Raw genomic sequence first — 23,961 nt, forward strand, 5'->3', positions numbered from 1 at the left:
TTTTTCCTCTTTCTATTTCTTTCTCTTTTCTTCTGTCTTATCGTCTCTTTTTTCTCCTCCTCTTCCTTTTCTTCTTTCTTTTTGCCTCTCTCTTTTTGTCGCCAAATAAGATTTTGATACGTCAATCAGCAATTTCTCATGAGGAGGCTCGAGATTCGGATATTAATAACGCATAGCTTCATCCATCTAATTCTAGCCGAGAGCATATTCTGTCTCTCTCTCTCACTATATACTTGGAAGCCATCAATCCAAATGGACAACTAGGGCCCAATAACCAGAATTGCCAATCAATTCGCGCATTGCGCGCCCGGGAATTAGACAATTAGGAGTCGTCACGTTCTATCCATCCCTCTCCGGTTTCTCCGTGTCACTGTATATACATATATATATAAATTCCCTTGCCTCTCTCCGCAATATAATATATCCCCCCCCCCCCATCACCCACCGGCTGGTTTCGTCTCTCTTGTCAGTTCCAAGTTGGGCGCGCTGGAATCGCTTGTACGAAGGGGAAGCAAAGGCATACTTACGGAAGTTTCAATTTCCCGCGCGTCCGATTGGTCGACATAGATCAACTGACACGCCCCTCACTAAAGTACCCGGCAGTCGCGCAAACGTGTTCGTATTGGTCCGCATTCACCGCTTACTGGATCTCCGGCTTTTGCGGGGGCGGTGCAGCATCAGCAACACCGATGCTCGGGCTTTCCGCTCCCGGAGCAGGGACCTGGTAATCAGTGCCGTTTCCGCGGCAGTAGCGGCTACCACGCGATTTTACATAACCCTTTTGACCCTAATTTGTTTTATTTCTTTTTTTTCCGTTTTGCGGAATCCTCTCATATGATTCCGTCCTTTTTCGTTGTTTTCAATTTTTCATTTTAGGCTCTATAATTACAATTGTGCTTCGTGGAATAGTGTTATCGCTAAAAACAGGATTGAAGTGATTTTCCCGTAATTTGGGGACAAATTTTTACTGCGATGATCCAAAATGTTTGAAGGAGCTTACTAAATAAGATTAAAGAGATTTACTGATCTGGAAAGGATTACTGTTGATGATTCGAATGATGATGCGAAAGGAATACTGATTATGGTGATTTGAAAGGAGTAATGATGATTTGAAAGGATTGACAATTGAAAAGGATTTAATCTTGAAGAGGAATATTGATAATAGAAAAGGATTGATGATGAAAGAAACCGGCGATTGTTGGTATGTTTAGGGATTTGGCGAAATGATTCGCTAAGAGAAAAAGAGGACCTTTTGTCATGTGACAAAAGTTAACAAGTGGGTGTTTTTTTGGTGTTATTGTTAAGGAATGAGATCAACTTGTCGCGAGTCTTGATAGTGATTTTTGTCAGCGGTGCTGATGGACATCGGCGTAGGTGACGATCGGCAGGAATGAGTAGAGAAGGAACGGTAATGCAGGAGCCGGAGGCCTATGAGGATATGGATATGGCTACCGCGACGTCAGCATCCTCGACATTAAAGCCCCGCAGTGGGAAAATAAGTTTTAGCGTTGATTCGCTGTTGAGCAGTACGAAGAAGTCGCCGACGGCTGCGTTCGGCCGAAGGGACTCGGAGTCTGATCGACTCGAGGCGGACAAGAATTTTGAAATGGAGGCGAGATATCGTGAATTGCTCCTGGAGCAACAACGTCTTCAGAGTAGAGAACTTTTGGCGAGATTGAGTCCTCATGGTGTGGCGGCGTTTGGTCATCATCATCATCATCAGAGGACGTCAATGTCCGAGCATCATCGGCAGGAGATGTTGACTGTTAAGGATTTTTCGAGGACCAATCATGATAAATCATCGTCGCCGATCAGAATTGAATTGGAGCAGAGGGACCAGGACGATGGGAGCGGTTGTGTCTCGCCGGATAGTAGAATTAATAATGAACTTAGTAGGCGGGAGAGGCAGGAGGAGGACAGGGTTTTAAATCGATCGGTGTCGCCAATTCGAAGGGAGTTTGACGACAGGAGTGATTCGGACGCGAATCGATCACTCGAGGGTGATAGAACGACGGATCATCTCGATGAGGAGCACGAGATGAGAAGTGTGGGACAGAGCGAGGATTTGAATGTGATGGACTCGGACTGTGAACTTGAGAGGGACTTAGAATTGGGGAGTCAGGAGAAGGAGAAATCAAGTCCCGTGGTTCCCCAACCAATACACCCCGGGGTGCAAAGGTCCTCGGGGCCTTACCTTGGACACTCGGGGGGTCCCGGGTGGAATCCCGCAGGATTTCCGCATTCACTTGCCGGGTTCGCGTGGCTACCCCCACCCCCACATACGCACAATCATCATGGACACCTTTACACGTCACATGGAGGACCCACGAGTCCTAACGGTGAGTTTTCCGCATTTTGTTTTCAACTCATCTTTCTTTACCATTGCTGGTCAAATGATTCTTTATTCCCCATCTGTCTTTGTTTTCAAATCATTTTATTTCTCTTCTGTCGAAAAAACCAAGGCAAATGCCATAGTACTCCTAATTTCTAGTCTTAGAAATCTATTATTAAGAAAGTCCAAGATGCTAGTACTCCTAAATTCAAACCGTTTTATAAACACAATATTAATACTGAAAAATCCTATAACTGAATAACAACTAAAACGAAATTTTTAGTTGTTATTCAGTTAGGATTAAAGTATAAAATCCGTAGCCGTTGCAGGTTCTGCATTTTCCATTCGCAAACTTTAAAACCTTGAGAATATTTGTTTTCAATTACTTTCCAATTACTTGAACATCCATTAAAATTTACAGTAATTGTAAAGTAATTTTCGAACTTTAGAAAGTTATATCAACAAACTAGGCGTCTTTTGAATAATTCATCATAACTCCGCCGCAAAAGCGAAACAGGAAAGTCGAAAAATTTTTATATCCTCCGCGGTATATAAATACCTGGCGCTCACGTTATTTGGATAATTGGACATTTTACAAATTCCCGATTATTAAGAAATGAAAGAAACGTATATTTTCTTGCGCCGCTCATTGCAATATAGTTCATTGTATATACAATTTATATCGCGGACACAATAAAGCGTTTGACATATGGTCCATAATGATAATGGCCAAGCATCAAAATACATGTACATACATATACACAAACATAGATTCGTAAATCGAATTTAATTATGAATAATATATATGAAGTCGCGCAATTATGCGCACTATCATCATTGGCGACATATTTGCTTATTTCATATTATATATATGACACTTTTATAACTAACGATCAATTACTATACAATCTATTGTACAGTCTATTTATCGTATACGTATTTTTATCCCATTTTTTTTCATAAATTATACTTTATGAGATTTTTATATTTTTACGAATCATAATCTATAATTATTGTATATTAATTATTCTATATAATAACGTGGCATGAAGAAAATCATTATAGAGAGAGAGAAAATTTTCTTCTTCATTGTTTATAATTGGAACAAGTTGCATATATAGAAGAACAACTATAACACTTGAATGCGCGTTGTTTACGGCTAAACATATATATAAAATAATGTCATTTCGCTTAACAAATCTAATGATTTATTGATTGTATATTACGTCGCATGTGAGTTTATATACAATCTAAAGCGACTTTGTTGTTGCGATCATCAATTTAGAAATACACACATGAGTAAATGGTGCCATTTATCTTATTCAAAACTATTTTTATCTAATTAACTGCAACATTGGTGCGGTTTTTATCGTTTGGATTCATCTTGCGGAAGGTTAATTTAATTAGTTTGCGGTTTAATTTTAAAATTGACAGTCATTAAAAGGATATATATTTTTGACGTTTATCTGAATTGTGATTGCGTTGCAATGAACTGTCTTTTTATTCATGAACTTTTTTTTATTCAGTGACTATCATTAATTTAAAGTATTAGTATTATTAAGTAAAAACTGTTATTTGTCGTAATTGTTAGTTTTTAATTAATCCGTTAATTGAAATTATTGTTTGTTGATAATCATTCGTTATTTGTAGTTATTATTTTTAAATTAATCCATTGGTTAAACTGTTAAAATTAACTTTAGACTAAAACTATTATTTATTAAAACTATACTATTAGTTGAAACTACCAATGAACTGAAACTATCATTAACTGAAACTACCATCAGTTGAAATTGACAATTGGTTGAAACTAGTTTTCCTTAAAACTACCATAAGTTGAAACTGTTATTTATTAGGTCAACAATAGTTTATCATTGCGATGGTATCTAACTACCAATTTACTAAAACTACGATCAGTTAGAACTGTTATTTATTGAGACAACAATAATTTCAGGGCTCGGATTGTGCGATTTTTTCGACTTTATTTATTTATATATATATTTTTTTTTCAACTTTTGAACAAGGTGACAATTGTTTATATTAGACTTAATATTTATTTATTTGAAATTCATGTGCATTGCGCAATTTGAAAATTAGTGTTGCTGTCGACAATTTTTCTATATAATAGTTGATCCCGATTTTCCTAGACAATCGTTCGCGAGTCACGCGCGCAATGGGTAGCCATGTTTGCACTAAGCGAGGCATCCAACCAGTCAGACTCGTTTCGAGGAAGCTCTAACGAGTGACACTTGCGGCACCTGCGGACACGAAAATAAGAACATTGTCGCTACTCCTGCTTTGCTATAAAGGTTCCAATCTATAAAGCTATATGCGTTTCTGTTCGTCGAATCTCGAGAACATTTATCCAACATCCCACTATTGTTCTTTAATCAGTCATTCTTGGGTGTTTAACTGATTTTCTTTTCATATGGGTACACGCGCATGTGTGGGAATATGTTTTGATATTAGATAAATAGAAATTGTCCTGTACTGAAAATCAAAGATTTTAAAATCTTTTAATTTAATTCTTCGTTATTCTGGGTTGCAACAAAAATTTCATTTTATTTTTTCTTGACTTTCAGACAGAATTTTTCACTTTTTTCTTGACTCTACAAAATATTCTGATTCACTCCAAAAATTATTATAGATACTCAAAAAAATGTTGTAATTCTTTTATTTGCAAATTTCTGAAATTATACGAAAATATCAATAACTTCTTTTATAAATAAATATTTAATCATTATTATTTTTCCATATGAATTAAGATTTTCAAAAATTTTATATTTTAAATATCTTGAAATTTGATAATTTATCAAAATTGCTAAACTTTAACTACTTTAAAATTATTTTCAATATTTTCAATTCAATTTTCTGAATTGAAACTAAAATTCTTCTCTATAATTCAATTATTTTTAATGATATTTAGAGAATTCTATAAAAAACCTTATATATTGTTTAAAATTGTTAGTATTCCTTATTTATTCAATTTTTGAATGTGAAATTGTTAGGTAAAAATATTTATTTATTTTTTACATTATAGTTATTTTATATTTTAGTTGTTTCTTATTTATTCAATATTATTATTATTTCACATTTACTAAAAATCATTATTATTTTCTTTTTATTCAATTTTTGAATGTTAAGTTATAAGACAAAAAATTCTATTTATTTTCTAAATTATAAATTTTATAATTTTTTTTAAAGATTCCACTGCTTAATTATCTAATATTTCAAAACTTGAAAACTTTAATAACTTATAATTAATTGTCCTATTTTCTACATATGTATATACATATATATTTAAACAATATTGTTTTTGTATAAAATTTGCTGTCCGCAGACAGTTATTTAAAATTTTCTATAGTTAGTGAATCATATATAACTTTCACGATATTGCACAACTCTTGCAAATATACAATATGTCCCCTTTGTCTCACGAACTTTGCACTGATTACTGCCACTGAAATTATCATAGTAGGTGCATATCGAAACACAAAATCAACATGCACTTCCCATGAATAAGCAGTAATTGTTATCTTGTTACAGAAATTTTTTTTTTTCATTTTGCTTTTCTTTTTGTCAAAATTATTTTTATAGAAAGGGAATTTTTTCATTCTGTAATTTTTATTTACTCAAATTTTATTCATTCAAATTTTTTAAACCAATCAAACAATAATTTAATACTTTTTACTTTTATTTTCCTCTTTTATAAGATTGTTCATGTTTTAAATAAATAAGTAAACAATAATAATATTTATTTAATATTCGTATTTAGGCCTTTTTATTGCAAAATAATTAATAAACGATTTCTTTGGGGAAAAAAACATGAGATATTCCTGTTTCTTAATGTTTTTGTAGATAATTCTCACTTTTTTCTTTTGGAAATAATTTGCACACGGAGAAAAAGGAATAGTTGACACATCCAGATACATGGATATCACAGCCATATTATATTGAAAAATACGGGATATCCATAGTTAAGGTTGCTCCATCCATATTCTATGGCTGGCTGTATATTGTTGGAGCAGCAAAAGATCTATATGGTTGGGTGATCCATAGTAATGGAAATGGAAAACAAAAAATTGGAATCACTCAATTAATTAAATTCAATGTCACTTGAGATATTTTATATACATTTTTGTTAATTAATACACACCACTTATTGAATAACCGCATATTTACGAAATAAATTATTAAGCGATGGGGGAGACACGAACCCTAGACCTAACGCATACTAAACACTAACGCTATCCACTACACTATACACGCAACTACAATATTTGAGCATATAATATTCCTTATATACTCTACACATATTTCATGAAAATGAATTTACATAAAAACTAATAGACAATAACGATAATAAATAATGAACAATTATAACACTATTTATACACAATAAACTCACAACGTGATTATATAGACGTGACAGGAAACCGACGCGACGGACAAATTGAGACGACCATTTTTAAATGGATGCCATGATAATGAATTGCGCGCAACATGTATCGAAATTTTGAACTAACTATGGATCTCCCAACCAAAGTTTATATGGATGAGGCAGCCATATGTGAAAATCCATAGCATGAATTGTAAGCCCAACCATGCCTATGGATGTCACATCCATATTTGATTCAACAATATAATATGGCTCCTTCATCCATTGAATATGGAATGTGCTTCCATTCTGAAAGTTGTCTCTTCCATTGAATTGGATAACACAACAATATTCTGCTCAACAATATTTTTATGGATATCTCTTCCAGACCTTTTCTTTCCGTGCATCAATTCTATTTCATAATTTCAATTGTTTCAATAAAATTCAAAGTTTTTTAAAATAAAGGAAAAAAATGTTTATAAATTCTATTTGTCATTTACAAATTTTAATTGAATATGAAATTGAAAGTTTTTCAATTTTTAGAAAATAAAGGACAAAATTTTATTGAAAAAAATGTTCTGTTAAATTTATTTACGAATATCTTTAAATATAAAATTATTCGAAAACAATAATTTCTTTTTTAAATAATATTTTAAATATTTAATTATTTTTTCATAGAAATTAAGATTTTCAAGAATTTCAAATTCAAACCTTTTTGAAATTAATCAACCTTAAAAATATTGTTATAAAACATGAAGATATCGATTGCTCCGAGTCGAAGACTCGGAGTGATCGATTTCTTTATGTTTTATAATAATTAAAGAGGATCGAGTGTTAAAATAATTATTTTATATTATAAGAATATTGTTACTGTAACTTCTTAAAAATTATTTTCATATTGTATTATCATCTAAAATTGAAACTAAAATTCATTTTCAAATTAATTTTTATTGGAAAATTCTACGAGAATTCAATTATTTAAATACAAAACTAAATTATTTATTGAATAATTGAATGTTTCTTAAAATTTAATTCTTATAAAAAATTTTATCAACAAATTTTAAAATAATTTAATTCTTTTTGGTAATTTTATTAAAATAGTAGATATTAAAAATCATTGAAATGAGAAAATTTTTTGAAAATAATTGAAATTTTGACAAGAATTTTATTAAAATTTTTGAAAATGATTGAATTTTGAAGAAGAATTGTTTTATTTATAAAGATAATAATTGGGTTTTTGTCGAGAATTTTTTTGTAAATTTTGAACACAATTGAATTTTGTGATAAGAATTTTATTACTTTCGAATTTTTGAATTTTCTACAATTTTTAATTATTTTTTTATGAAAATAATTGAATTTCTAAAAAAAATTTATTATTTATGAAAATAATTAAATGTTTGCGTACAATTTTATTAAAAAAATTTTCTAAATAATTAAATTCTTTTTGTGAAATTTTATTAAAATATAGTAGATATATTGAAAATTATTGAAAAGAAGAAAATTTTTTGAAAATAATTGAAATTAGGACAAGGATTTTATTGACATTTTTGAAAATTATTGAACTTTGGGGAAGAATTTTGTTATTTATAAAAATAATTGGGATTTTGACGAGAATTTTTTTAAAATTTTGAACATAATAATTGAATTTTATTACTTTTAACCCGGCGAGTATGTGGCGCGTAACTGTTACACCGACTATGTGGTGGGCATGACATACCCAGACTGTAAATTTGCTTATAAATGCTACATATGGCTATATTAAGTTAATTTCTGGTTTTATATTATAAAAAGGCATGTATTAAAATGTATTTTCTTAATTATTTATTTATTTATGATAACAAAAACAAGTCTTTGTCTTAATATTTATCATATGATTAAATAAAACAATAAAATATTTAAACTTTTATAAAATGAAATTTTCACTTTTATAAAGTTAGGACTTTAAACAGTATAGAATAAGAAGTATAATACTGCTTTTTAGAGTATATTACGATTCAATTTTCTTTCATTCAAAGGCAAAAAAGTCTCCCATGTTGTGCACATATAGGCAAAATGTTATGCTAAAATGAAGTTTACGTCCAAGTAATTTAAGACATAATTTGCACAACACTATCACCACATCAACATCTTCTCTTATGAACCCATAACTTCAGCTACTCGAAGTGCCAAAACGATATAGTGAAAATTTTTGGATTTAATAAGGTTTAAGTAAGTGTGGGGCATCACATACCCAACCACATACTCGCCGGGTTAAAAGTAATTGAATTTCTGCAATTATTTGTAATTTTTCCAAAATTGAATTTTTTTAGTTGTTTCAACAAAAATTTGATTTAAAAATTTTTAAGTTCAATTATTTTTAAAATTGCTAATTTAAAAAAAAAGGAAGCAAGAAGTTAGCAATTGTTGCTATAGTATTAATAATAATAATACAGAAAATGGTAAATAAACCAATAGATAGAAGCAAATAAAAAAATAATAAAATTAATGAAAATAGTAATTTAAGTATAGAATACAAAGTTTTCTCTGAGTCGTTTTAAAAAAATTTTAAAAATGACTCAAATCTTTCAAATTCCATCCTTAATTCATTCCGTAAGCGATGGCAACACACATTTTTCACACTTTTGCAACATTTTTTTTCCATTAACAACATTTTTGCGTTAAACATACATGCGTACGTATATATAGTGAAATGACAGAATTTCCATAATTAAAACTGGTCTGAAAGTATTTATCCTTTTAAGGCGATATAACAAAATTATCATATACATAGTTTGCCCGCATTACGTTTAAAAATGAATCCATATAGTGCTCGCAAAAAGGGGAATGAATCGTGATTATTTATTAACATATGTACGCACAACAATGTCTTTTTGATACAATTAATATGAAAATACGAACATTAAAATATATTTATGCCTTATATTCTTCTTTCATGCGTGAAGAAAAAAATTGTTATTTTCCATCATTACTTAAAAAGACCGCAGGTGTTTATGTACACCTAAATGTTTAACATAAGGTAAAGTGCGCGCGATCATTAACGAAAGAGTTTATAGTGCACAACTCATTTCCAATATAAAGGGTGCCGTGTGTGCATTTTTAATCGCGCGAAAGGACATCTCAAGGCGTAAACATTCGCATTTACATTCACGCCCCGACGAAGAACTACTCTTTATTCCTGTGAAACACCACGGAATCGACCTTATAGCACCTTAACTGGTAAACGCGTTTGCTCGCATGAGTGGAATTCGTTTAATGCTACCATCTCACGTATATGTATATATATACATTCGAGAGACGAATTTATATCAGGGTTATACCACAAAAATTTTATTTTCTTTTTTCCTCGCACTTTTCCCTGATTTCCAGACAAAATTTTCACTTTCTCCCTGCGACACTAAAGAATATTCTGATTCACTCTGGAAAATAATTATATACACAAAAAAAATGTTCTATTACATTTACTTACGAATTTCTTTCATTGTAAAATTATTCAAAAACAACAATAACTTCTTTTTTAAATAAATATTTAATCAGAATTTTTTTTCTATATAGGAATTAAAATTTTCAGAAATTTAAAATCCAAACCTTTTTGAATTTTAACAACTTATAAGAATATTTTTATAAAACATGAAGATATCGATCATTCGATATCACTCGATATCGGAGTTATTGATATCTTCATGTTTTGTAATAATTTAAATTTCCATAAAACTTTTCAAAAAAAAAAAAAATTAAATTATTTACAAAATTTTTAATAAAATCTCTCCCAAGAATTTAATTATTTTTACAAGTAATAAAATTTTTCACATGAATTCAATTATTTAAAAAATGTAATAAAATTCATTCTGGGAATTCAATTATTTTCATAAATAATAAAATTTTTCATAAGATATCAATTATTTTTAATACAATTATTTTAAATAAATTATATATCATGTTTTATAATAATTAAAGATCACCGAGTAATAAAATAATTATTTTATATTATACGAATATTGTTATAGTAAGTTCTTCAAAATTATTTTCATTATTTCAATTCAATTTTTATTTTCTACGATTTTTAACTAAAATTCTTCTTTAAATCAATTATTTTTAATAATTATTGAAAAAGTCCTTTGAGAATTTTCAAACTCATTTGTTTACTATTCAATTTTACGAAATTTCGATTATTCTGAAAATTCTTCAATTACATATTTATTAGAAAATAAAAAATTCAAATTAATTTTAAAAGAAATTCAAATAAACTTTTTCAAAAAAATTAATTCTACATTACTGTTAGTTAAAAGTATTAAAATTTTAGATTTTCAAAGGATTGGGGTACAAAAGTTCCAAAACGGAAGTTCCAATCGAAAAATTCCAAGAAAAAAGTTCCAAAATGAAAAGATCCAAAATTTATTTTTCCAAAGTACAAAAGTTCCAAAGTCCAAAATGTCCAAAATATAAATTTACCAAAGTGTGAAATTTCCAAAAAAAAATTTCCAAAATAAAAAGTGTTGAATTGTTAAATAAGTGAAAAGTATTGGAGTTGTTTGAAAAAATAAGGCATCTCCAATATTTCACATTATTTTTTCTATCTGAATGCTTGTAATACAGAAATCCTTCGATATGTAAATAATTTTTTTCCGACTTGTATTAATTCTACCATAATTAAAATTTACAATTTAATATAATTTCACTGTTCACTATTTTATAGTTTAAATAAAATTTTAAATTAAAATAAAATTTTTAATTTTACTAATTTACAATTTAATTAATATAATTTCACTGTTCACTATTTTATAGTTTAAATAAAATTTCTAATTTTACTAATTTACAATTTAATATAATTTCACTGTTTACTATTTTTAAATTTGAAAAAAAAATTTTAATTTCACAACATAATTTTGGAATGAGCACACGTTAAATGAAATTTTTGATTTGAAATTTAAAAAATAAAAAAAAACAATGTTTGGAAAAAACGACTATTGGAAAAATAATACTTTGGTAAAAATGGCCTTTGGAAAAATAATACTTTGGAAAAAATATCATTTGGGAAAATAATAATTTGGATCCTTCGGAATTGGAACTTCTGTTTTGGAACTTTTGACTCCATACCTTTCATCAAAGAATTTAATTAGAAAACTTTGGAAAATTCAACTATTTTTAAAAATTCAAATGCCTTCATTATTTAGATATTATTTTTAACTCTTTTCTCTCTTCGTGCGTTTATATTTAATTATTATTATCATGAAGATGAAGATATTGATCACTCCGAGTCGAAGACTCGGAGTTATTGATATCTTCATGTTTTGTAATAATTTAAACATCCATAAAATTTTTCGAAAAAAAAATTAAATTATTTACAAAAATTTTAATAAAATCCTTCCCAAGAATTCAATTATTTTTACAAGTAATAAAATTTTTCATAGGATTTCAATTATTTTTAATACAATTTTAAATAAATTCCACAAAAAATGTAATTATTTTCAAAAATTTTTTTCAAGAATTCAATTACATTTCACAAATAATGAAATTCTTTGTTGAAATTTAAATATTATCAAAATCAACTATTTTCATAAAATTTCTTAAATGAATTCAATTTTTAAAAAAATGTAATAAAACGCATTGCAAGAATTCAATTATTTTCATGAATTATACAATTCTTTACAGAATTTTAATTAGTTAAAAAAAAATTCAATAAAAATTCGTTATAAGGATTTAACTATTTTCATAAATAATAAAACTCTGCAAAGGACATCAATTATTTAAAACCAATGTAATAAAAATTCTTTATAAGAATTCAATTATTTTCCTAAATAATAAAATTCTTCTTAGGATTTTAATTATTTTTAATATAATTTTATGTAAATACTTCGAAAAATGTTATTATTTTAAAAAATATTCAAAAATCAATTATTTTTTAAAATTCATGCTATAATGCTTTTAATATTCAATTATTATGTTAAATTTTAACTAAAATTCATTTTTAAATCAATTTTTATTAGATAATTCTACCAGAATTCAATTATTTAAATACAAAAATAAATAATTTATTGACTAATTGAATGTTTCTTAAAATTGAATTCCCATAAAGAATTATATCAACAAATTTTTAAATAATTGAATTCTTTTGAAGAATTTTAATAAATTTTAATAAATAAATAAATACTTCCTCTATGAGGAAGTAAAAATAATTGAAATTCAGCGATGAGTTTTATTATTATTTATGAAAATAATTGACACCCTTTAAAAAATTGTATTATTTATGAAAATAATTAAATTATTGCAATGAAATTTATAAAAAATTTGTAAATAATTGAATTCCTGTGAACTTTTTATTATTTATGAAAATAATTAAATGTTTGTGCAGAATTTTATTGAAATGTTTTTTAAATAATTGAATTCTTTTCGAAAACTTTATTAAAATAGTAGATATTGAAAATCATTGGACGGTTTTTGGAAGGATATTGGTAAATGGGATGTGATAATGCTAAGTGAGACTTGGGTTGAAGATAAGGATTGGGAAAGGGTCAAAAGCAGATTGCCGAAGGAATTTATTTGGGAATGTCAAGGAGCAATAAAGGAAAAGGTAAAGGGTAGGAGTGCGGGTGGTATGGTATCGGGGGTGAGAAGGGATTTAAATATAAAAGAATTTATGGGTGGGGGTAACAAGGAGGATGGTTGTATGGTGAGGGGGGTTAAGTTTGGAATGGAAAAATTAACGGTAGTAGGGATTTATAGAAGAAGAGGGGAAAGAAGGGGTTGGAGACAGCTGGAAGAATGGATTGAAAAAGGGAAGGGGGAGAAGATTCTGATAGGGGGGGACTTTAATGCTTGGACTGGAGAACTGGGAGGAGGGGAGTGGAGTGAAGAGGAGGAAAAGTATAAAAGGGTGTCCAAACATAAGGAGATAGACAAGGAGGGAAGGAAGTTGATTAGCATTATGGAGGAAACGGGGTGGGAAATATGTAATGGGGGCATTGAAGGGGATAAAGAGGGAGAGTTCACATTTATAGGGAGGGGGGAAACGGTTATAGATTATGTAATGACGGATGGGAGGACGAAGAGTAATATTAAGCGGATGAGGGTGGGGGTTGAGGGTGGTTCGGGACACTTTCCATTGATAGTGGAAATGAAAGGAAGAAAGGAGAAGTTAAAGAAAAAGATAGGAAGTAAAAGGGTTAAAGTCAGAATGGGAAACTGGGGAAAGGAAAGCGTAGTGGATTTTGAAAACAGGATGCAAGAGATGGAGGAAAGATTTAAAGCAGAAGCAGGGGTAAATGAAAGAATTGAGAGATTAAGATGCGTGATGGAGGAGGTGAAGGGGGGCATAGAGGAAGAAGAGAACAGAACGAGGAGGAGCAGAAAGGGTTGGTGGGATGAAGATTGTGTCAAAAGTAGGGAAAATTTGAGGAAAACTGTAAAGGACTGGAGGGGGGGTAGAATTAGAAAGGAAGAATATAATAGGATTCATAGGGAACATGGGAAGTTAATAAGAGGAAAAAGGGAGGAGGGTAGGATAAGATTTATGAAGGAAGTGGAAGCGGCAATTAAAGAGGGCAAGGAGTGGGATATAATAAACAGGGAAAGGAAAAGAAGACGAGGTTTGAACAGAGAGATAGAAATGGGCACATGGACGAATTATTTTAAGGGTCTAAGTGGAGGGGTAGGGAGTAGAATAAGGGGGGAGGGAAGGAGAAAGGACATAGGGAGGGATGAGAAACAAATTACCAAGGAGGAGATAAGCGAAGCCATAGACAGACTTAAAAGAAATAAAGCGGCTGGGGGGGATGGGATGGAAGGGGAATGTTTAAAATATGGGGGGGAGGTGGTGAGGGATGAAATGTGGAAAATTGCGAATTTGGTGTGGGAGGGGGAAGGGTGGCCAGAAGAGTGGAAAACGGGCTTAATAGTTCCAATTGTAAAAAAGGGGGAGGGAGGGAAGGTGGAAGATTATAGGGGGGTAACTCTGATGCCTGTCGGGTATAAGGTGTATGCGGAGGTGGTTAGGAAAAGGTTGGAAGAAGTGGTGGAAAGAATGGGGTTAATTCCGCATAATCAGACAGGATTTAGGGAAGGGATGGGGACGGTAGATAATATATACGCATTAAATTTTTTGGTAAACAGAAGCATTAAAAAGGAGAAAGGTAAATTAGTGGCGGTGTTTGTTGATTTTAAGGCGGCCTTCCCATCGGTTAACAGGGGGATTTTGTGGAAGACTTTGAGAGATTTGGGAATAGGGCAGGGGTTTATAGAGAGAATTAAGGAATTTTATGAGGACACCAGGGAAAAGGTTAAAATTGGGGAAGAGTTGGGGGAGGAGTTTTGGTTGGGTAGGGGGTTAAGGCAGGGCTGCCCCCTTAGTCCAATCTTGTTTAATTTGTTAATGGCTGACTTAGAGGAGAAAATGGAAAGAAAAGGTAAAGGGGGAGTGATTCTGGGAAAAAGACGTGTGTATGTACTAGCGTATGCGGATGATGTAGTGTTGATGGCTGAGAATGAAAGAGGGATGAAACTGTTGATGAAAGAATTTGAAGGATACGTCAGAAAGAAAGATTTATGTGTGAATGTGGAGAAGACAAAAGTGGTGAGATTTAGAAGGATAGGGGAGGTGGAGGAGGTGGAATGGAAGCTAAATGGAAGAAGAGTGGAAGAAGTGAATGAGTTTTGTTATCTGGGTTATTGGTTTAATTGGAACGGGGAGCAAGAGTTAAATATTGAAAGAAGAATAGAAAAAGGGGGAAGGGTGATGGGACAGGTATGGGGAATTGGGGAGAGGAGATTTAAGAATGATTGGAAGAAGCGTGTATGGTTGTTTGATGCTTTGGTATGGGCGGTGATTAGTTATGGAGTGGAAGTATGGGGGTGGGGTGAGATTGGAAAGGTTGAAAGTTTGCATGAAAGGTTTTTAAGATGGACTATGGGGGTAGATAGGAATTGTCCGGGATACATGTTAAGGGAGGAATTGGGAAGGGAAAAGGTTGTATTGAGGCAAAGGAAGAGGGCAATGGGATTGGAGGAGAAGTTGGAGCTGGGAAGAGGGAGTGACATCGCGAGAGAGTGTTTGAGGATGGTTAAGAAAGGGAAAGCAATGAGAAGGAAAGATATTCCAAGATGGGAGAGAGAAAGAGGAGATGCGTTGGAGGAGGGAAGGAGATGGGGCGGAAATGAGAGGGAGGTGATGGAGGGTTGGAAGAAAAAGGATGAGAATGAGAGGTGGAGCAGGATAGTGGAGTCAAAATATAATAGATGGTATAGGATGGTGAGGGGAGAGAAGGAGCCGGGGTATTTAGGAAAAATGAAAAAGTATGAAAGTTGGAATAGATTGTGTAGGTTTAGAATGGGTGAAGGAGTGAAAGAGTGTAGGTATTGGATGGATGATGAAGAGAAAATGTGTAGGATGTGTGGGTTTCAGGTAGAAGATTGGAAGCATGTTTTGGAGGAATGTATGGGGGAAATTGAAGTAGGAGGGGTGGAGGGAGGGATGGGGGATAAAATTAAGTGGATTTTGGATGAGAATGGGAAAGGGGAAAAATGGATAGAAAGATTAGAAAGAATGAGAGAAGAGAGAATGTATTAGGGCCGATAAAGGGAGGGGTTTTTTGTATTGGGGTAAGGCAGTAATGCTTAAATATAAAAGGTAGTTTGTAAAGTTTTTAAATTTTGACGAAGCCAAAAAGGGCAAATTGGAACGGGAAACGGAAACCCGGTGCACTGGCGGATTGCGATTAGTAGATATAAGTAGAGCGTATTAAGTTTAGTTGTAAGTGAAAATGTATTTTAGTTTTAAGTAGAGGATGTGTATTAGGGAGTCTCGAACCCTGCGTGAGCAGGGAGAGTAAATAAAGATAATATAATATTGAAAATCATTGAATTGAGAAAATTTGTTGAAAATAATTGAAATTTCGCCAAAATTTTATTAACATTTTTGTAAATAATTGAATTTTGTAGAAAAATTTTATTATTTATAAGGATAATTAAAATTTTGACTTCTCCGAAATTCAATTTATTTAGTGTTTTTAAATAAAATTCTAGGTACTATAAATCAATTATTTTTAATAATTATCGAAATAGTTTTTTTGAGAATTTACAAATCCATTTCTTTAGATGTTTAGAATAATTCAATTTTACGAAATTTTAATTTTGCGGAGATTTTTCAATTAAATATATATTGGAGAAAAAAAGCTTCAAATTAATTTAAAAAAAAATTCAATTAAACTTTTCCAAAAAAATTAAATCTACAAAATTGTTAGTTAAAAGTATGAAAAATTCAGATTTTCAAAGATTTTAATGTGAAATTGAAATTTTATAAAATTTCAAATTAAAACCTTTTGAAGTTCATCTATTTATGAAAATTGAAAACGCAACTCTTTTAAAATTCAATTAATTTTGAAAGATTTGAGTAAAATAAGTAATATTTTAATTAAGTAATATTTATAAGTAATAATTTTGTAATAGTTCTTCAAGAATAAAGTTATTTAAAAAGAAATAATTGTCAGAAATAGAAGAAATTGAAGTTTTTGTATTAAAATTCGTGGTAATTTCATAGTTTATGAGTCAAACAAAAAAGACGCAAACATTCAGAATTTTCTTACGAATTCTAAAAATTTAATTATTTCCAGTACTTTTAATAAAAATCTCTAACTTTTCCCTGACCTTTACCGAAAAATACTCATTTTCAAAACACGAATTATTTCTCAAATAAAAATCAAATTACAAGCGTTTTGCACTCTGTTATTTTTATTTTTGTCGTATAGGGGGAAAATAAAATCTTTGATGCCAAATACATATAAATGAGAGAGAAAGAGAGACAGAGATTGAACTGATAATTCCACTGACTTGAGACTCGTTGGAGTATATACACATGTATTTAATTCACCTTTAATGCGAACGAGTTCGCTTAATTAGTACTAATGATTCGCTCGGCACCCATGAGAGTGCTGCGGCGTTCGTGAGTCCGTCGTCGGGAATTAGATAAGTGTAAAGATACAATCACTTGATAAGGGATTTTGTCATATTTCACGGAAAAAAAGAGAATTATTTATGTATAAGTGATGTTGAAATATTTCCGAGAGTCTTTGTTTGCTGATTTTTAGGGGTTTTCTTTTTACACTGAGTTCGTTCTTTTCATGAAATCAGTGTATTCAAATTTTTTAATTTCAAGAAAAAAATTTAAAAATTATAGTACAGTGGGGGTGAAAAAGACACTTTATTACTTTTAACTAAAAATTTGAAATTTTTCTTCAAATTTCAAACTGGTACTGAAATTGTAAATTATAAATTGATTATAAATAATTTAAAATCAACCATAACTTATGTTTGAATTAAATATATTATATCTTTAAATGAACCAAAAAATGTGTTTCAATTAAACTTAAATATCTTTTACTGTATAGCAAAGACACTTTAAATTTGATTTAAACAAAACGAGATATTCAATTTATTATTGTTATGCAAATTACAAAATTTTTTATTTCCAAATATAAATTTTTTAAATAATTTTATAGTCAAAATTTTAAAAATTCACTTATTAAGTACAAAATTAATTATTACTGTTCATATTTTCAAAAATTTTAATAAAATTTCACTAAAGAATTCAATTATTTTTAAAAATTTTAATAAATCCTTCTAAACAATTAAATTATTTTTTTAAAACGTAAAATCTTTACAAAAATTCAATTATTTTCAAAACAATTTTAATTGACTTCCCCGGAAGAATTCATTTTTTAAATAAATTTTTAACACATTTCGAAAAAATTCAATTTTTTTCTAAAAATTTTATAAATAGTAAAATTCTTCGCAAGTATTCAATTAATTTTATAAATAGTAAAATTCTTTGCAGGAAATCAATTATTTTCGAAACAATTTTAATTGAATTCCTCGGATGAATTCAAACATTTTTAAATATTTCCATAAATTTTAATTATTTTCTAAAATTTTAATAAATTCTTCAAAACAGTTCAACTATTTTTATAGTCAAATTATTTTTAATCAAATTTAAATAAAATTACACGAAAGAATTTAATTATTTTCAAAAATTTCCATAAAATTCAATTTTTAACAAGAATTTAAAATTCTCTAAGAATAATTCAATTATTCTCAAAATATTTTTAAATATAATCGTAAAAAAAAATGAAAGAATTCAATTATTTTCAAAAAATAATAAAATTCTTTCAAGAAATTCAATTATTTTCGAAACAACTTTAATTAAATTTCTCGAAAAAATTTCATTATTTTCAAATATTTCTATAAAATTCTTCATAACAATTAAATTATTTCTTAAAATTTTAATAAATTCTTCGAAGCATTTCAATTATTATTCTTATAAATAGTAAAATTCTTCGCAATAATTCAATTATTTTTATAAATAGTAAAATCCTTTGGAGAAATTCAATTCTTTTCAAAATAATTTTAATAGAATTCCTGAAAAGAATTTAAATTTTCAAATATTAACATAAAATTCATTTATTTTCTTAAATTTTAATAAATTCGTCGAAACAATTCAATTATTTTTATTAATAGTAAAATTCTTCGCAAGAATTCTATTATTTTCAATACAATTTTAATAAAATTCTTCATAAAATTAATAAAATTCAATTGCTTTCAAAATTTTCAATTAAAATTATTTAAAAAACTCCATTAGTTTAAAAAAAATTTAAAGAAGTTCTTCAAAAGAATTTAATTAGGATTTTTAAAAATTTTAATAAAATTCTTCGCGAGAATTCAGTTATTTTCCTAAATAATAAAATTATTTGAAGGAATTCTATTATTATCAAATTTTTTGATAAAATTTTTTACAACAATTTGATGATTTTCAATACATTAATTTTAAAATTGAAAATATTTGAAAATAAAAATTATAAAAAAGTTAAGAAACAAAAAAGCAAACAACAACTAACTTCGAACTGCGAACACATTACCGGAACATGTACTTTATTATTATTAATTCTGAACTTTTTTCTTAAAAATTCATATTCTTGTCCTGCTAAAAAATACTATTAATAATAATTTTTTTTGATTGTTAATTGATTCTTTGAATTTTTTAATTTGGACATTCTTTCACATGAAAATCCTTAAATTTTGTATATTTATTTCAATTTACATTCTAAAATAATTATAATATGTATGTAAGAAAGGTAATAAGAAATGACAAAACAAAATTTTTATAATATTCGTTTATGTTTCAAATTGAATAAAACAGTTTCTTTTACTCATAATTGCGACGGTCAATTGACTTAACAAATAATAAAGGGAGAAACTTTATCTCCCTGGAAGATTCTATAAAAGTCGCACGCTTTTTGGAGTAAAAGTAAAAAATAGTAAAAATAATACGAGTTAAAAATCCACTCCATTAAAAGGTAACGTAAACAGTAACTCCTTTTTAGAATCAATTTTTAACTCGGAAATTTTTACTCCCAACTCTAGTTGGATTAACGTTTGAAAAACATCATGTCTGTGTAATTGCCTTGATGAAAATTAAAGTCATTGAAATCCGAAGGCAGTTCCTTTCTGCAGGAGTATCCACCTTGCTCATTTTTTTCAACACATGCAACTAAAATTTACAAATTATGTCCTATTATTAATCAAATGTTAATTTATTGTATAATAATTTATTAATTAGATCTTTACTTACAAAGTGCCAATACTAATTCATTAAACTTATGTCTGTAGCCTTTACATGAGAAGCGATCGACTGACTTTAATCTTGAAAAAATATTATTTTTCACCACGAGATCAAAATCCAATTTGATGCAATCCTCTAAAATAAAATATTTAATTAGAAATGTTACATTATTATTTATGTTAAATATTAATTCTAATTAAAATAATATTTGTTTTTTGGCATTACACGGAAAAAATATTTTATCTCAAAATTTCATAAATAGATTATTCATTCTGGACTATTTTGTGCCTGCTTCAAAATATTAATAGTGTCACTAGGAAATTATCACAGCGGAATAGCACAAATTTAATAATATTTTTGTTAAATGTTTGAATAAAATTTCTTCCCATGTAAGTATTTCGAAAATGCTCTTCGAAATTTAAATTTTAATTCTTTGACAAAATATATTTTCTTTAAAGTTTATAAGATAACTTCGTAAACTAAAATTAAAAGTATACCTATAGCTTTCGATACTCCAGGAAAAAGTTCGTTCTGTTGTTGTGAGTGTAGAGTTAATTCATACCCTAGAAATTCAAAGTAAATTAGAACAATACCCTATGAGTGCATAAATAATTCACTTTAAAATAATATAAATCTTGTTATGTATTTATTATTGTATATTATAGTACAATTAAACATTTTTTAGAACCTCGAAGTAATCGAATTAATACCACATTAGATCAAATTAATGTCAAAATTCCATTAATATTTTTTGTTACTAATTTGTGAAGATTTGATACTTATTTTTAAGTTAAGAGTAAAATGACTTTTAAAAATAATTACCTTGATACTTTTCAATTGCTGGATGTGCCATGCTGTCATGTATTACAAAACATAAAGCAAATAAAATTACAGAAATAATAAGTTTCATTTTAGATATTTAAATTAATTTTGCAAAAATTTTACAAAAATTATATCAACCAATGTATTTTTTTTTTAAAAAGTATTAGAATATATACGAATACGTTCAATTGTTTAGAAGTGATTGAGATAGACTTAAAAAACGTGAGCTATTTATACTGAAACTAGAGGTTCCTACTTTTTGATAATTTACATATATTTCTTCATAAGTCAATATATCACAATTATCACAATATTTTATTATTTCTTTGTTCAAAATTGTAATTTTTATCTTTTGAAATATTAAATTTTAATTTTCAATAAATTATTACACTTCTTTTTGCAGATATTTGTTTACTTGTTTATATACATATCCATCTTAAGCCTAAAATCTTGGCTATACAAATTGAGAATATTTTTTTTTCACTGAACCGTAGAATTTGTTTAAAAAATAATATTCTAACTTATTAAAATGCGATTTAAGCAATTTTGGATAATTTTTTTTAACTTTTTTGGTTCACATATTGGACCAGACATATAAAACTTTTGATTTTTGAAATCTATCATTAAATTCTAATTCAGTGCCCCCTAAAATCCTCAGAGTAAACATTTCTACCCCTCGAGCAATTTTTTAAATATTTTACTTTCAAAGACAAGACTATTTTCCAAAATTGCAAACATTTTTGTAAAATATAAAATTTATTTGAATAAAATTTCACAAAATTTTCAATTGATTGAGAATTTTTCAATTATTTTCAAAAACTTAATTTTCTTGAAGAAATTTCAATTAAAATTATTTAGAAATCTAATTTTTCAGAATTTTAAAATTTCAGTACTTCAGTAATTTTGTTAAATTATTTTTAATGATTATTATTGTTATTTAAGATTGCGCAATAAATTTTAATATTTCAAAAGATAAAAATTATAATTTTCAGCAAAAAAATAATAAAATATTGTGACATATTAACGTTTATGATGAAATATACGTAAATTATTCAAAATTATCGTTTCAACAGAATTTTTAAAATATATATTTATACATTTTATAAGCAGAATAGATGTTATTATTAGCATTATTTTTATCATTAAAAAAAATAAATTTTTGAATTTTATTTTATTTTTTGAATTACATACTTATCATAACATTTTGTTGCTATTAATTAAAATAAATTATTTGAATTATTAATTAAATTGTAATTAAATTCTTGGACAAAATTTCAATTATTTTCAAAAATTTTCCACAATTCAATCATTTTCAATATCTACTATTTTATAATAAAATTTTTTACTAAAATTCAATTATTTTCATGAATAATAAAACTCAGCATGAATTCAAATTACTTTTAATACTATTTTAATCAAATTCCTAGAAAAATTTAATTATTCTTTAAAATTTTATTATAATAATTCGTCGAAAAAATTCAATTATTTAAAATTTTTTTATAAATTTCATTGCAATAATTTAATTTTATTTTTTTATTTTTTATATTTTTTTTATCAAATTTTAATTATTTTCATAAATAATACAATTTTTTAAAGGGTGTCAATTATTTTCATAAATAATAAAACTCATCGCAGAATTTCATCTATTTTTTATTTATTTATTTCTTATTTATTAAAATATATAAACGGAACTTTTTTAATACAATTTTAATCGAATTCGTCGGAAAATGTAATTATTCTTAAAAATTCTTCAAAAGAATTCAATTATTTAAAAATTTGTTGATATAATTCTTTATGAGAATTAAATTTTAAGAAACATTTAATTAGTAAATAAATTATTTATTTTTGTATTTAAATAATTTAATTCTCGTAGAATTTTCTAATAAAAATTGATTTAAAAATGAATTTTAGTTAAAATTTAACATAATAATTGAATATTAAAAGCATTATAGCATGAATTTTAAAAAATAATTGATTTTTGAATATTTTTTAAAATAATAACATTTTTCGAAGTATTTACATAAAATTATATTAAAAATAATTAAAATCCTAAGAAGAATTTTATTATTTAGGAAAATAATTGAATTCTTATAAAGAATTTTTATTACATTGGTTTTAAATAATTGATGTCCTTTGAAGAGTTTTATTATTTATGAAAATAGTTGAATCCTTATAACGAATTTTTATTGAATTTTTTTTTAAATAATTAAAATTCTGTAAAGAATTGTATTATTCATGAAAATAATTGAATTCTAGCAATGCGTTTTATTACATTTTTTTAAAAATTGAATTCATTTAAGAAATTTTATGAAAATAGTTGATTTTGAAAATATTTAAATTTCAGCAAAGAATTTCATTATTTGTGAAATGTAATTGAATTCTTGAAAAAAATTTTTGAAAATAATTACATTTTTTGTGGAATTTATTTAAAATTGTATTAAAAATAATTGAAATCCTATGAAAAATTTTATTACTTGTAAAAATAATTGAATTCTTGGGAAGGATTTTATTAAAATTTTTGTAAATAATTTAATTTTTTTTTCGAAAAATTTTATGGATGTTTAAATTATTATAAAACATGAAGATATCAATAACTCCGAGTCTTCGACTCGGAGTGATCAATATCTTCATGTTCTATAATAATATTCTTATAAGTTGTTGAATTTCATAAAGGTTTTTTGAAATTTTTTGAAAATCTTAATTCCTATGGAATAGTAATAATGATTAATTATTTATTTAAAAAAGAATTTATTGTTGTTTTGGAATAATTTTACATTTTAAAAAATGTCGTAATTAAATGTAATGGAACAGTTTTTTGAGTTATCTAAT

General features: G+C 27.6%; 2 protein-coding genes across 2 annotated transcripts in view; one reads left to right on the forward strand and one right to left on the reverse strand.

Annotated features, from left to right (window-relative positions):
* Positions 1 to 592: 592 nt before the first annotated feature.
* The window catches only part of LOC122498494 (muscle segmentation homeobox-like), a 52,272-nt gene continuing 28,903 nt past the window's right edge, over positions 593 to 23,961 (forward strand). The window contains exon 1 of the mRNA XM_043606255.1: positions 593 to 2,339. Coding sequence (XP_043462190.1) covers positions 1,391 to 2,339 — 949 coding nt within the window. The 5' untranslated portion in view covers positions 593 to 1,390. The remainder of the gene's footprint in view (positions 2,340 to 23,961) is intronic.
* Positions 19,847 to 21,350, reverse strand: LOC122498517. Its single transcript, XM_043606289.1, has 4 exons — positions 21,133 to 21,350; positions 20,808 to 20,873; positions 20,320 to 20,445; positions 19,847 to 20,238 (listed from the first exon to the last, which is right to left on the reverse strand). The coding sequence occupies exons 1-4, from the start codon at positions 21,218 to 21,220 to the stop codon at positions 20,117 to 20,119; spliced, it is 402 nt and encodes a 133-aa protein (XP_043462224.1). The 5' UTR covers positions 21,221 to 21,350; the 3' UTR covers positions 19,847 to 20,116.

The sequence above is a fragment of the Leptopilina heterotoma genome, unplaced genomic scaffold, assembly GCF_015476425.1.
Source record: "Leptopilina heterotoma isolate Lh14 unplaced genomic scaffold, ASM1547642v1 Lhet_10, whole genome shotgun sequence".
NCBI classification, from domain to species: domain Eukaryota; kingdom Metazoa; phylum Arthropoda; class Insecta; order Hymenoptera; family Figitidae; genus Leptopilina; species Leptopilina heterotoma.

Bases quoted from the DNA above. Each gene is read 5' to 3' on its own strand.
- LOC122498517 (XM_043606289.1), bottom strand. From the start codon at position 21,220: ATGAAACTTATTATTTCTGTAATTTTATTTGCTTTATGTTTTGTAATA. The intron at 20,874-21,132 runs GTAATTATTTTT...TTGAATTTCTAG, and splicing joins AGCAATTGAAAAGTATCAAG to GGTATGAATTAACTCTACAC. The intron at 20,239-20,319 runs GTAAGTAAAGAT...TGTAAATTTTAG, and splicing joins TGAATTAGTATTGGCACTTT to TTGCATGTGTTGAAAAAAAT.